Below are 12,935 nucleotides of genomic sequence, written 5' to 3' on the forward strand. Positions count from 1 at the left end.
TGAAAGCCTTTCGAAGTTGAGAGGCCCGTCCGTCCCGCCCCCTCCGCGTCGGCTTACGGCCGTTTTACGACAGGGTGTCCGTCGCAGGTTTGCTTTCCGGCAGCTTGAGCTGACTCTTCGCCCAATTTCCGACGGCGTAGCGCAGGCTTCCCTCCCTGTGTGAATGGGCCTCTGGTGGGATTCGGAGGTTCGAGTCCCGATACGGGAATGAGCCTCTTTGACCTCTTTCGGGGCTTTTTCGGCTTTCCTGGACCTCGGAGGTGAGCATGGATCCGGGTCGGACAAGGGAAGGGGCGTCTTCTGAGAGGAGCTTGACCTCTGACACCCTGTAGTTGGAAAAACACCCTCTATATCTCCACTCCTTCAACTCCTGTGGAGAGAACAGAGGTCACAACATTGAACACTCACCCCGCGACAGTAACCAAGGCGGTCGTTAGGAGGAAAAGCAACAGCTTAAGCCTTTCTCCAATCCGGGGTGATGCAACAGGGCCTGGGCGGGGAGGAGTGTGGGGCTTTGGGGTAGAGGACAATGAGCATGTGAGCAGGACCCTGGGAGAAGGGAGGGGCTGGAGACCATGAAGGAAAGCCGAGGGGAGGTGTTTGGGAGGATGACTACCTGATTAAAAACAGCACCCCGATGGCCAGTCTTCTAATCCTCACGCCAGCTCCCACACCTGTTCTTGTAACACTTCGCCACCCACGAGTTGATGTTATGGTTTAAGAAGTGAGTGTGGCCAATCTGCCTCCACCCCAGCCACAGAGACCCCTTTTTTGGAGGGATGACTCGAGATGAAGATGAGGATGAGGATGAAGAAGAAGGAGAAGCCGCCTGGGGCCCTAGGAGCCCGAGGTTTGAGGGTCCCCAGCCCCCTGAGGAATTTAGCTTCGGCTTCAGCTTCACCCCTGGAGGAGGGATGCGTTTCCACGACAACTTCGGCTTCGATGACCTAGTACGGGATTTTAATAGCATCTTCAGCGAGATGGGGGCCTGGACCTTGCCTTCCCGTCCTCCTGGTGTGTGGCTGCCCCTGAGGGAGAACCTGTGGTTTATACTGGGTTGGTGGGTGAAATAAAGAGCCTGCAGAAAGTAGTTGGGGGGTGGGAGGTGTGAGGAGACTGATCATTTCAAGGGGGATTAAAAGATCCCAAGGCCTTTCCCTCCCCCAGCAGCCATATACACTTGCCATCTTCCTGCAGAGCTTCCAGGTCCTGAGTCAGAGACACCTAGTGGGAGATTGCAGGAGGGACAGACGCTTCGGGACTCGATGCTTAAGTATCCAGACAGTCACCAGCACAGGATCTTTGGGGGGGCCTTGGAGAGTGATACAAGAACTGACTCTCCAAAACCAGCACCAGGCTGGGGCTCCCAGAGACCTTTTCATAGGGTGAGTACATCTGAGCCTGAAATGGAAGCCTGTGGAGACCCCTAATAGAGGGCACAAACTAAAATCCTTGTTGGAATCTAACAGACGTGGGTTGAAATACTGGGCTCCCTTCTCCCCCCACTAATTTATCTGTTTCCTATATCAAGCTTTTTGTAGTATTTTCTTTGGGGGGAAATAGGAGTTATGCTTTTTCATAAAAAATACTGGTCTGTGAGATTCTTGGACAAGGCAGGCTTATTGGGGGAGATCAGGAAAGTTAACAGGTCATTAACACTTTTTTTAAAATTTACCATCCCCACTTTTATTTTTATTTTTTCAATCCTCAAGGATATGTCTTTATTGACTTGCGGGGGAGGGGGGGGGGAGGAACATCTATACTGGTAGGTTGCCACTGCACACATCCTGACGGGGGAATCAAGCCTGCAATCTGGGTATGTGACCTGACCCGGAATCATTGCAGAGGATGACACTCCAGCCAACTGAGCCGCACCAGCCAGGGCAGAAAGGCTTTTTTTTTTTTTTGGTAGAAGGATACATAAAACAGCTAGGAAAGAGGGAGAATGAGTAAATAAAGCAATCTTGGATAGGATTCTCTCTTCTGGGGAGAGGTGGTTTTGGAACTTGGGAATATTTTGGGTCAGGTGACTCCTCAGGTTTCAGATTGAAAGATGTCATTTCGTCTCCTTTGGCTTCTTCTGCAGTTTGATGACATGTGGCCTGTGACCCCCCCTTCGAGAGCCAAAGAGGACAAGGGTGAGTCTGGAGAGGACATTCGCCCGCCCGCTGTTGTTCTTCAGAAGTTCTCTCCCTCAAGTTTCTTCCTGACACGCTGGTTCCTTCTTTCCCTTAGACTCTTTCTTTCCTGTTTCTTCTCTCTGTCCTCCTAGATCTTGATTCCCAGGTTTCCCAGGAGGGCCTTGGCCCAGTTCTGCAGCCCCAGCCCAAATCCTATTTCAAGAGTGTCTCTGTGACCAAGATCACCAGGCCAGATGGGGTGAGTTGGGGAGAGGGGTAAAAGGAACTGTGGCTAAGGATGTTTTGGACAGAGGGATCTTTGTCAAGAAACCAGGACCTCACCTTCAGGGATGCTGAGGATATTTGTGGGGCTTTCCCTTGTAGACAGTAGAGGAACGCCGGACTGTGGTGGATAGTGAGGGCCGAACAGAAACCACAGTAACCGTTCAAGAAGCAGATGGCAGTCCTAGAGAGGGTAAGTGAGGAGTGGGAGTCAAAGTGATCCATCTTTTAATTCCTTGGAAAAGGAAAACCCGTACTCTTCTACCTTTTATTATTATTCCCATCCTTTGCCTCTGCCTTGCCTCTTAGTGTGTCTGTGTTTCACTCTCTTTCTTAGGTCCAGAAACACCAACAGCTCCAGCCCTGGATGATGCCTTTTCCATCCTGGATTTATTCCTAGGTCGGTGGTCCCGGTCCCGGTCCCAGTAGCCTTGTTAACCCTCAGAGGCCTTCATGTTCTCCCACCTCTCACCCTTTTCTCACCATCAATGGGCTCAGCTTCTCCTGCCACCTCAGGGCCTTGGTGTGTGGAACAGTGAGTTGGGGGCATGTCAGTATGTCATTCATGCAAACTGACCAATAAAACTTTTATTTATGCTAATTTCTTGGTCTTGGTTTTATTAAGGATGTTGCACTTTCTAGCACCATCCAGGGTTTCCTAAATTATCTTGACCTAAAACCTTCTCCTTGTTTCTTAATTTTTTGTTCTACTTCCAAAACCTGATTAATTACAGTTTATCTATCATATAAGTAAAGATCAGATACCAGTAGAAAATAATTTTCCTCTTGGAGGAGATAGGATATGTAGAGATAATCCCAAGAGAATTTCCAGACATGGATGCATCAGATTCCAAAAAAAGCAAGAGAGCTTGGAATTGTAGGGGAAACTGCTTCCCTTGGTGTGGGAGCACTATGATTGTGTAGCTCATGGGATCATTTAAGGACCTACATGGGCAAATATTTCTTCCTTTACTGGTATACGATCAAACCTCAGTTCTCAAACATCTTCCATCTTGAACAATTCACTTCTCAACCTCACAACTCTTTCATGCTGATATGATCAGTGACGTGTCTCTCAAGCTACAGAGGAGAGAATTATCAAGTATGAGTCAGTTTACTGCTAAAACTCGGCTTGTTAACATCTCAAGAAATTGTGCTGTGTTTTGGGGTTTTTTGCTTTTGTTGCTGCTTATTATTAAATTTTTATTTTTTTAATGTACATTTCATTTCCTTTTTGTTAAACTTTCATTTACATTTCATGTCCTTTTTGTTTTTAATGTGTTTATAGATTAAATAGCACATCAGACATGTACTGTATATAAGAGATTAAAATGGTTATTTAATGATTATAATTGGGGATCTGGAACCAATTAATTCACTTTACATTATTTCTAATGGGAAACAATGATTTGGTTTTTGAACAACCTTTCAGAATGAATTAAGTTCAAGAACCGAGGTTCTACTCTAAACATTATATTTAATGGTGCTTTTCCAACTAAGATTTGAAATACAAGATATCTGCTCTTACCACTGCTATTCAACATTGTACTGAAGGTTCTAGCTAGAGAAGGACATGGTATGGAAAGGAAGAAGTAGAACTGTATTTATAGGTACCATGAGCTTATGTGTAAAAAAATATATATAAGGAATCAATAACAAAAAAATTACTAGTAGCACCCAGCCGATGTGGTTCAGTGGTTAAGCATCAACTCATAAACCATGGTTCAGGAACATGTCCAGGTTGCAGGCTTGAACCCAGTAGGGGATGTGCAGGAAGCAGCCAATCAGTGATTCTCTTTCATCATTGATGTTTCTATCTCTCCCTCTCCCTCTCTGAAATGCATGTTGGGGGGGTGTTGGGAGGGGGGCAGGAGGGAACATATGTAATATTTTCAATAGTAAAGATTTAATTTTTTTAAAAGACTATTCCTATAGGTCCATTGACATCTCATCCTCAAACCTTCTTGTCCTTGATCTTCACTTTGAAGATAAGTGGAGGCTATTTGATTTCTATCCTAGATTAATGTAATCAATTCCCAGGTCTACATACATTACCTGTTAAGGACCTTGTCTTTCCACACCAAGTGAATGACCAGATGTTCTGTCCACATCTCTTCACTGGGAGGATTTTCCCTCACCACTGGGGTTGCAATGTGGCAGTAATATTTGACTTTTATCTGCATACCATGCTTACACTTTTTCCTTCTCTGATTCCCCTTCCCAAGGATCCTTGCTATGGACTGAATATGTCCTGCCCCCCCCAATTCATCTGTTGAAACTTAGTCTCCAATGGGATGGTATTTTGAGGTAGGGCCTTTGGGAGGTGATTTGGTCAGGAATCAGATTAGTTCTCGGATAAAAGAGACCCAAGAGCGGAAACCAGTTCAGTGGATAGAATGTCAGCCTGCAGACAGGAGTCCCAGGTTCAATTCCTGTCAAGGACATGTACCTTGGTTGCGGGTACATCCCCGGTGGGGGGTGTGCAGGAGGCAGCTGGTCGATGTTTCTCTCTCATCGATGGTTTTAGCTTTCTATCCCTCTCCCTTCCTCTCTGTAAAAAATCAATAAAATATATTTAAAAAGAGAGAGACCCAAGAGAGCTCTCTCGCCCCTTCGGCCGTGTGAGGACCCAGCGAGAAGATGGCTGTCTATGAATCAGGAAGTGAGCCTTCACCAGCCACTACATCTGTTGGCCCCTTGATCTTGGACTTCCCAACCTACAAGCTATGAGAGATCGTTTCTGTGGTATTTTGTTGTGCCTACCTGAGTGGACTAAAACCATCCCCAAAAGGGTCATAGGTGTGAGCAGAGGAAGAGGTGCCAGGGTAAGATGTGAATGATATGAGAGTCTGGGCCACTGGCTTTTCAGCTTCCCAAAGATGCCACTTCCGTACAAAAATGTGTTCTGCCTGGGCCCGGCCTTCCTGATGACATGGAGGGCCTGACAGGGTTCAGTTTGTGAGGGGCAATTCTGGCTATTTGGTCATTTGATGAACAGGAGTCAATTGCTCTGTCTTTTTAAATGTATCTTATTGATTTTTTACAGAGAGGAAGGGAGAGGGATAGATAGAAACATTGAGAGAGAAACATTGATCAGCTGCCTCCTGCACACCCCCTACTGGGGATGTGCCCACAACCAAGGTACATTCCTTTGACTGGAATCGAAGCCGGGACCCTTGACTCCGCAGCCCAACATTGTATCCACTGAGCCAAACCGGTTAGGGCAATTGCTCTGTCTTTATTGGAACTCAATCACACTCCAAGAATTGCTTTTCAAATGGTATGTATTTCTACCATTTCCCATGGCTTTGCTCCAGAGCTGTAGGGGTCTACATTAGGGCTTGCCAAACCATCTTTTCCTCCCAGGGCTATCTTAGTCTCATAAGGTGTGTGGAGTCCATATGGCTGCAGAGATTTTTTTTACTTTTTGTCCCACTTCAAAGTTGACAACCTTTAGTGTCAGCTAGTAAATTGGTCAGAGTTGTATTCTCTTTTTCTATCTCTCTTTTTAAATCCTCACCAGAGGATACTTTTCCATTGATTTTTAGAGAGAATGGAAGGGAAGGGGAGAGACAGAGAAAAACATCCATGTAAGAGACAATCCGTAGCTTGTCTCCCATACACACCCAAGCAGGCCAGGAATCTAGCCTGCAACAGAGATATGTGCTCATGATTGGAATTGAACCTGGGATCATTCAGTCTGCTGCCTAACACTCTATCCACTGAGCCAAACCTGCTAGGGCTGGATGTACTCTTTGGTTAATTTTATGGTAAATTACTGCCTCCTGCCATGATCTATTCCATTTTTGTAGGAGCCAAGCTGTGGGTATAAAAGGGGCCACCTCTCCTGTAGTCTTTCTTTTTTTTTTTTTTTTTTCCAGAGAGGAAGGGAGACGGAGAGAGAGAGATAGAAACATCAATAATGAGAGAGAGCCGAAACCGGTTTGGCTCAGTGGTAGAGCATTGGTCTGCGGACTGAAAGGTCCCGGGTTCGATTCCGGTCAAGGGCATGTACATTGGTTGTGGGCACATCCCCAGTAGGGGGTGTGCAAGAGGCAGCTGGTTGATGTTTCTCTCTCATCGACGTTTCTAGCTCTCTATCTCTCTCCCTTCCTCTGTAAAAAATCAATAAAATATATTTTAAAAAATAAATAAATAAATAAATAATGAGAGAGAATCATTGATCAGCTGCCTCTTGCTTGCCCCCCATTGGAGATCGAGCCTGCAACCCAGGCATGTGCCCTAGTCAGGAATCTAACTATGACCTCCTGGTTCATAGGTCAAAGGTCAACTTCTGAGCCTGCCTGGGCTCTCCTGTAAGTCTTTGAGGGTGGTGCTAATCTCTTCCATTTTTCCTAGGATATGGCAGTTTTAGATTTTTATTATTTTGGTGTGGAGCAGTTTCAGGCTTCCACTTGGCCTTCATTACTTGCTCCATGAGTCCAAAACCCAACATCAAAGGATATCCATTTCAATTGCATGATATATGTGTATATGGGGCAGTGACTACAGGGTGGATCCATGAGTTGGGACTCCATTGATTATCTGAGCCCTATATGCCCCGACTCTAACAAAGGACCATGTATAACTTTGGGTTGTCAACTATCAGTGTTAATTCAGATCCTTTGACCAAAAATCCTCAAAAGGTCTGAGGATTCTCCCTTTTTTTCAATATGGTCATCAACACAAATTACTTGTCCTGGCATTTTTACCTTCCTTAGTGTGGGCCATCGTTTTCTCCAAACCTAGGACCATCCTAGAGGTATATTCATCCCGTATTCATATTCCAGGGATCTTGCCAGAGTTTAAATCCTACGTCACAGGAGAGTGCTCCTAGATCAATAACTTTTTCCATATTTAGCTTTATGTCCCACCTCCTTTGATCCAGCACTCTGGGTATCCAGTTCCATGTACAGTGTTACCAAATTCTGCAGGTACAAACACATTAGCCAGATCTTGAAACCCCGTCAGCATATATTCCTTCTCTTAGTGCGTCAGACAGCCTCTTTGGAGCTTTTCTAGAATTTTTAAAAATATATATTTTATTGATTTTTTTACAGAGAGGAAGGGAGAGGGACAGAGAGTTAGAAACATCAATCAGCTGCTTCCTGTACACCCCCCAGTGGGGATGTGTCTGCAACCAAGGTACATGCCCTTGTCCAGAATTGAATCTGGGACTCCTCAGTCCACAGGCCGACGCCCTATCCCCTGGCCCAAACCGGTTTTGGCAACCTTCGCTAGACTTTGATTCTTGTTTTTGGTCCTATTTGCCAGGAAAACTGGTGGAAATAGATCCTTGCAGCGGTGGGGACCTTTTCTCTGCCAGGGGCCATTTGGGTATTGTTAACATTACCCGCAGGCCATACAAAATTATCAACTTAAAATTTAGGCTGCTATATTTGGTCAAACATTTAATTCACCCCTAATGCCATGGCTGGGCCAGACCAAATGATTTCTCGGGCCTTTGCTTTAGGGGGTGAGCATTGTCTTGTAAAGCACCTGCAAATGAGGATTAACTCACCGCAACTTGCATTTTAAGAAATGGCTCAGATAAGAGTTCTTAGTGTTTGCCTCTCAAAGATACTGGGGAAGAGATGTAAGCTCCTCTTAGAATAAGGAGATGTCCCGTGATGTCCTGCTTTTGGCGGGACAGTCTCAATTTTTAACAATGCGTCCTGAGGCGTTTTTAAAAAGTCCCGATTTTTGGAAAGAAAAATTGTTAAAAATCGTCACCTTACCCAAAAGGGGCATCTCAAGGCACTGTGGCCTGGTTCCCCACCTACTGTGAGACAGAGACATTCTGAGCCAAGACTTAGAAGCCTCTCTGCCGGTCTCTGGGCTGCCCAGTTGTCTGAGAACCACAGTGGGCAGGTTCCCTATCGCCCGGGGAAATACCTGGGGTGTGGAGAGCATATCCCGTACTCTGAAGGCAGACTTCCTAGTGGTCCCGGTTCCATTCCAGCCGAGGGCATGTGCCTGGGTCGCAAGCTCCTCCCCAGCCCGGGCCCTCGTCAGGAGGCAACCAATCTCTAGCACATCAATGTTTCTCTCTCTTTCCCTCTCTCTTCTACTCTTTCTAAAAGATCAATGGAAAAATACCCTGGTGTGAGGATTAACAAAAATTAATTAAAACAAGGAGATCCAGCATTCCAAGAAGCTCACTCACGTCCGCCCAATGCGAAACGAGGTTCCCAGAGGGTGACGGGTGGACTTCTCCGTCAGCACAGGAAGAGGCTACTCCTGAGAGGAAAGGGGACGGAAGACAGAGTAGCCTGGGCAAACTCCAGGCCCTGGTCACGCAGAGCCTGCTTACATGGGGACATTCTCTCGTTATCTCTAGCCTCTCCAGACACACGAGCTGCTGTTCCAGAGCTGAGCTAATGGTTTTAAAGTCTTTTCCTTATCTGTTCCCCTGGCAGACGTAGAGCGAAGCAGCCGTGTGCCTGTGCACACGGAGGGAGCGGTGGCCAGAGACAGGGTGTCCTCACCATGGTTCCTACTCAGCTCCTGGCAAAAGTCAAGGGCTGGCTCCGGATCCGCAGCCTCCTGGCCCGACAGTGCCTGGCAGAGTTTCTGGGTGTGTTTGTGCTCATGGTAGGCAGGGTAACTGGGGGAAGGTAACAGGAGGTGGGCAAACGCTGTGGTTCATCTCTGGTGTTCTCATCTCTTCCTTTCAATGACCCATCACTTCTCTCTCTGCTCTCCTCTTGTCTCTTGTCTTCCTCTCCTACTTCCTGATTTTTATTCCTCTCCCTTTCTTTTTTCTTTTAAATATATTTTATTGATTTTTTTACAGAGAGGAAGGGAGAGGGATAGTGAGTTAGAAATACTGATCAGCTGCCTCCTGTACACCCCCCACTCACTAGAGATGTGCCTGCAAACAAGGTACATGCCCTTGACCGGAATCGAACCTGGGACCCTTGAGTCTGAAGGCTGACGCTCTTATCCACTGAGCCAAACCAGTTAGGGCTCCCTTTCTTTCTTTCTTTTTTTCATTGTCTTAAGTTTTACATGTCTCCTCTTCCCCGATTGCCCCCTCACCTCCACCAGTGCCTAATTCCTCTCCCTTTCAATGTCACCCTTTTTCTCTTTCTTTTTTTAATTTTTTAAAATATATTTTATTGATTTTTTTACAGAGAGGAAGGGAGAGGGATAGAAAGCTAGAAACATCAATGAGAGAGAAACATCTATCAGCTGCCTCCTGCACACCCCATACTGGGGATGTGCCCCCAACCAAGGTACATGCCCTTGACCAGAATCGAACCCAGGACCCTTCAGTCCACAGGCTGACGCTCTATCCACTGAGCCAAACCGTTCTTGGCTTCTCCTTCCCTTTAACTTTTTTTTCCCTCTCACTTCTCCCATTTCGTTTCCCTTCCCTCTATCTGCTTTCCTTCCTTCCTCGCCGATCCTCACATTTGTTCACAGTCCCCCTCTCTTGGCCACGCTCCTCACCTTCCCAGTCTCTCTCCCCTGTGCATCCACCAGACTCTCTGTTCCCGGTTCTCTGCTCCTCATCTCTCCTCTCCCACCAGCTCATCACCCAGGGGGCTGTGGCCCAGGCTGTCACCAGTGAGGAAACCAAAGGCAACTTCTTCACCATGTTTCTGGCTGGCGCTTTGGCTGTTATGGTAGCCATCTACGTGGGTGGTAATGTCTCCGGTAAGGAGGGAGGGGTCTGGTTATTAGATGATATGCAGGTGAGTGTGGATGCCTGGTTATCGGGGGGAAAAGGTGACTCAGGGATATTATCTTTTTGAGCTTGATCAGTGCCCTGGGCTGAGATACACCTTTGGACCAGCCCAGCCCCTCCCCTTTTCACCTCTCTCCATCCCTCTTCCTCACGTGAATTCTCTGCTCACTGGGAGGTCTGTGGCAAGGCATGACAGGGGTGGTGTGTGTGTGTGTGTGTGTGTGTGTGAACACGCACGCATGCGCTCTTCTCTTGTGTTCCCGGCCTGAAGCCCGCTGGGGTTCACCTTTGCTCAAGACCTCACCTGCCACCCCCCAGAAGCACACAGCATCCGTGTGCCTGGCTGGAGCCTTGAGACACAAGCACCATAGGGGAAAGAGCAGACAGTCCCAGGTTCAGACCTTGGCTTCCCTGTGGGGCCTTGACAAGTCGCTTAACCTTGAGCCTCACGTCCCTAATTTACGTGCTGGGAATGGTCCCATCTGTCCTCGGAGAAGAGCAGCAAGGTGGCCCGGTGAGTGCCTGGCAGTGACACTTGATGGATGTTGGCTGGTTGTCTTTTCCCGATCCTTGAAGGGGCTCACCTGAATCCGGCCTTCTCCCTGGCCATGTGCCTCCTGGGACGCCTCCCCTGGGCCAAGTTCCCCGTCTACTGCTTGGTGCAGACTCTGTCCGCTTTCTGCGCCTCAGGAGCCACTTACGCGCTCTACTACGGTAACCGCGGGGACCGCTTTTGGGGTGTCTGTGTGTGGGCAGGGGTGCCTGGGATGGTTTTGAATGAGAAAGATGGGAATCCCGGGCGTTCCCCTCCCCTGCAGATGCCCTGCAGAACTATACGGGTGGGAACCTGACAGTGACTGGCCCCAAGGAGACGGCGTCCATCTTTGCCACCTACCCTGCTCCCTATCTGTCCCTGAACAATGGCTTCTTGGATCAGGTATGTGTGAGGGGCAGACCTGGTAGTGACCTTTGTCCTTGACCTCTGGCACTATAGCCTAGTGTTAAATCTCTGGGGGGTCGGATGGGAGGTGGGGTGAGGTCTGTCTTTGCACCACCCCAGCTGCCTGGATTGGACAAAGTCAGATGCCGTAGGATGGTGGCCTGTACGGTTTGGGTGAGAGGGCAGATGGAATGATATCTGCCAGCTGATCGGAACCCTTTGCCTCCGTCCACTCGAAGGTTCTGGGAACTGCGGTCCTGATTGTGGGGATCTTGGCCATCCTGGACACACGGAACAAGGGCGTGCCCGCGGGTCTGGAGCCCGTGGCAGTGGGCCTTTTGATCCTGGCCATCGGGCTATCCATGGGTGCCAACTGTGGATATCCACTCAACCCTGCCCGGGACCTGGGCCCCCGGATTTTCACCTACGTGGCCGGCTGGGGCCCTGAAGTCTTCAGGTGCGAGACCGCCTTCCCTGGTGCCGTCCCTCCACTCAACCTCCCGCGGCTAACGGCTCTTCCCTGGGTTCCCAGCCTAAACATTTTCCTCTTAAATGGTTCTTAGCTTCTTAGGACAGTGCTCCTCCTCTAAGCCCCAGTCCTTCCTTTTTCTCTGCCCCACCCCCAACCCTTCTCACTGAAACAGTGAGGTTTAGAGGTCGTGTCCTGGGATGCATATAACCTTTTGGGGTATTCGTGACCTCATCAACAAAACGGGGATATTCAGATAATTACCTAAGGCAAGAGTCTGGACGAAGCTCTCCTGGGGATCCCTCCTCTCTAAGTGTTTTCCTTTTCCTGGTGTCTGTCACCCCAGGAACTGCTTGAGGGAGTTCTCTTGTTACTGCCTCCAGTCCTTTGGGGGAACACTGGGGGAGTCACTCCTGGTGCCTCACCTCTGTCCTCCTCTTACAGGGCTGGAAATGGCTGGTGGTGGGTGCCTGTGGTGGCCCCGATGGTGGGGGCCACCCTCGGCACCGCCACTTACCAACTGCTGGTAGCTCTGCACCACCCTGAGGATTCGGAGGAGGCAGCTCAGGGTCTAGTACTTGCCCAGTATAAAGACTTGGACACTCCTGCCTCAACTCAGATGCCTCAGCAGTCCTACCTCCCTCATGGACAATGAAGAGGGCCAGAGACCCAGACCTGGAGGCACGGCATTCTTTCTCTTTACTAAGGCGCCAGGCCCCAGGAAGCTTCTGTGCTACCTCATTGAAGCATCGCTTCCTCCTGACCTGGGGAGGATGCCTGGACAGGAAGACCCCGCGGAGCTTAGGGTCTGTCTCCATCCTCTCCTCCCACAAGCCTGTTTCGGGACCCAGCGGGCTTCCAGGAACGCAGTTCCGCCCTGTGGCCGCCAGGGGGCGCGCCGGGAAGCCGGCCCGGGGAAGCCGCAGACATCCGCGGGGCGGTGGGACTTCCTCCGAAGCCCGGTCCCCGGTCTGACGCCCCCCCGTTCTCCTAACCCCTGCCTTCAGCTCCCCCCGCCTCATGGAAGGTACGGGGCGGGGGGACCTGCCTCCGCCCAGGGGGGCGCGGAGGGCTGGCAGTGGAACACAGCCATCCAAGCGCCCCGAGATGGGGAGGGAAGAAGCGGAGGCGCCCCGAAGCGGAGACGTCCGGCTGTCACTCAAGGCCGGGGCGCCGCGCCGGAGCGGAGCCGGGGCCGGAGGGGGGACACCGGCTGCGGGGAGGAGGGCAGGCCTGGGGCTCGCTCTCCGCGGCTCCCCGGCTCCCACGGCTTCCCCGCTCCCTCTTCCCCATAAAACCTCTCAGAACCGCGCGCCTCCGTGTCCGTGGATGCTCCGGGGCGGATGGAGGTGGCGGTGGGCGGGGCCTCGGGGGGTCAGGACCCCCCCCGCCTGCCCGGCACAAAGATGGCGGCGCCCGCCTCCGCCCTCC

The 12,935-nt window shown here is 49.8% G+C and overlaps 2 protein-coding genes across 6 annotated transcripts; both read left to right on the forward strand.

Annotated features, from left to right (window-relative positions):
* The first annotated feature begins 76 nt into the window (after positions 1-76).
* HAX1 (HCLS1 associated protein X-1) lies at positions 77-3,003 on the forward strand. 3 transcript variants are annotated; one of them, XM_084866878.1, is made up of 7 exons: positions 77-260; positions 755-1,014; positions 1,168-1,385; positions 2,087-2,138; positions 2,273-2,379; positions 2,505-2,595; positions 2,740-3,003. In XM_084866878.1, the coding sequence occupies exons 1-7, from the start codon at positions 208-210 to the stop codon at positions 2,829-2,831; spliced, it is 873 nt and encodes a 290-aa protein (XP_084723004.1). In that variant the 5' UTR covers positions 77-207; the 3' UTR covers positions 2,832-3,003. The 3 variants fall into 3 exon arrangements, with proteins under 3 accessions (XP_084723004.1, XP_084723005.1, XP_084723006.1); XM_084866879.1 differs by having other exon boundaries at positions 1,171-1,385; XM_084866880.1 differs by having other exon boundaries at positions 1,198-1,385.
* A 5,626-nt stretch (positions 3,004-8,629) lies between these two features.
* Positions 8,630-12,816, forward strand: AQP10 (aquaporin 10; the record flags this gene model as incomplete). 3 transcript variants are annotated; one of them, XM_084866847.1, is made up of 6 exons in its annotated part: positions 8,630-8,996; positions 9,938-10,064; positions 10,672-10,809; positions 10,914-11,032; positions 11,275-11,492; positions 11,949-12,159. In XM_084866847.1, exons 1-6 carry the CDS (start codon positions 8,892-8,894, stop codon positions 12,157-12,159), a joined length of 918 nt encoding a protein of 305 aa, XP_084722973.1. In that variant the 5' UTR covers positions 8,630-8,891. The 3 variants fall into 3 exon arrangements, with proteins under 3 accessions (XP_084722973.1, XP_084722971.1, XP_084722972.1); XM_084866845.1 differs by lacking the exon at positions 8,630-8,996 and having other exon boundaries at positions 9,462-10,064; positions 11,949-12,816; XM_084866846.1 differs by lacking the exons at positions 8,630-8,996; positions 11,949-12,159 and having other exon boundaries at positions 9,462-10,064; positions 11,275-11,892.
* Between the last annotated feature and the right edge of the window lie 119 nt (positions 12,817-12,935).

Source organism: Pipistrellus hanaki, assembly GCF_964339955.1.
Source record: "Pipistrellus hanaki genome assembly, chromosome: 18".
NCBI lineage: Eukaryota > Metazoa > Chordata > Mammalia > Chiroptera > Vespertilionidae > Pipistrellus > Pipistrellus hanaki.

What these genes read in the sequence shown, in the direction of transcription:
- HAX1 (XM_084866878.1), top strand. Translation starts at nt 208, where the DNA reads ATGAGCCTCTTTGACCTCTTTCGGGGCTTTTTCGGCTTTCCTGGACCT. An exon ending in GGCTTTCCTGGACCTCGGAG is followed by an intron (nt 261 to 754) that starts GTGAGCATGGAT and finishes CCTCCACCCCAG; the next exon opens with CCACAGAGACCCCTTTTTTG. An exon ending in AGATGGCAGTCCTAGAGAGG is followed by an intron (nt 2,596 to 2,739) that starts GTAAGTGAGGAG and finishes TCTCTTTCTTAG; the next exon opens with GTCCAGAAACACCAACAGCT.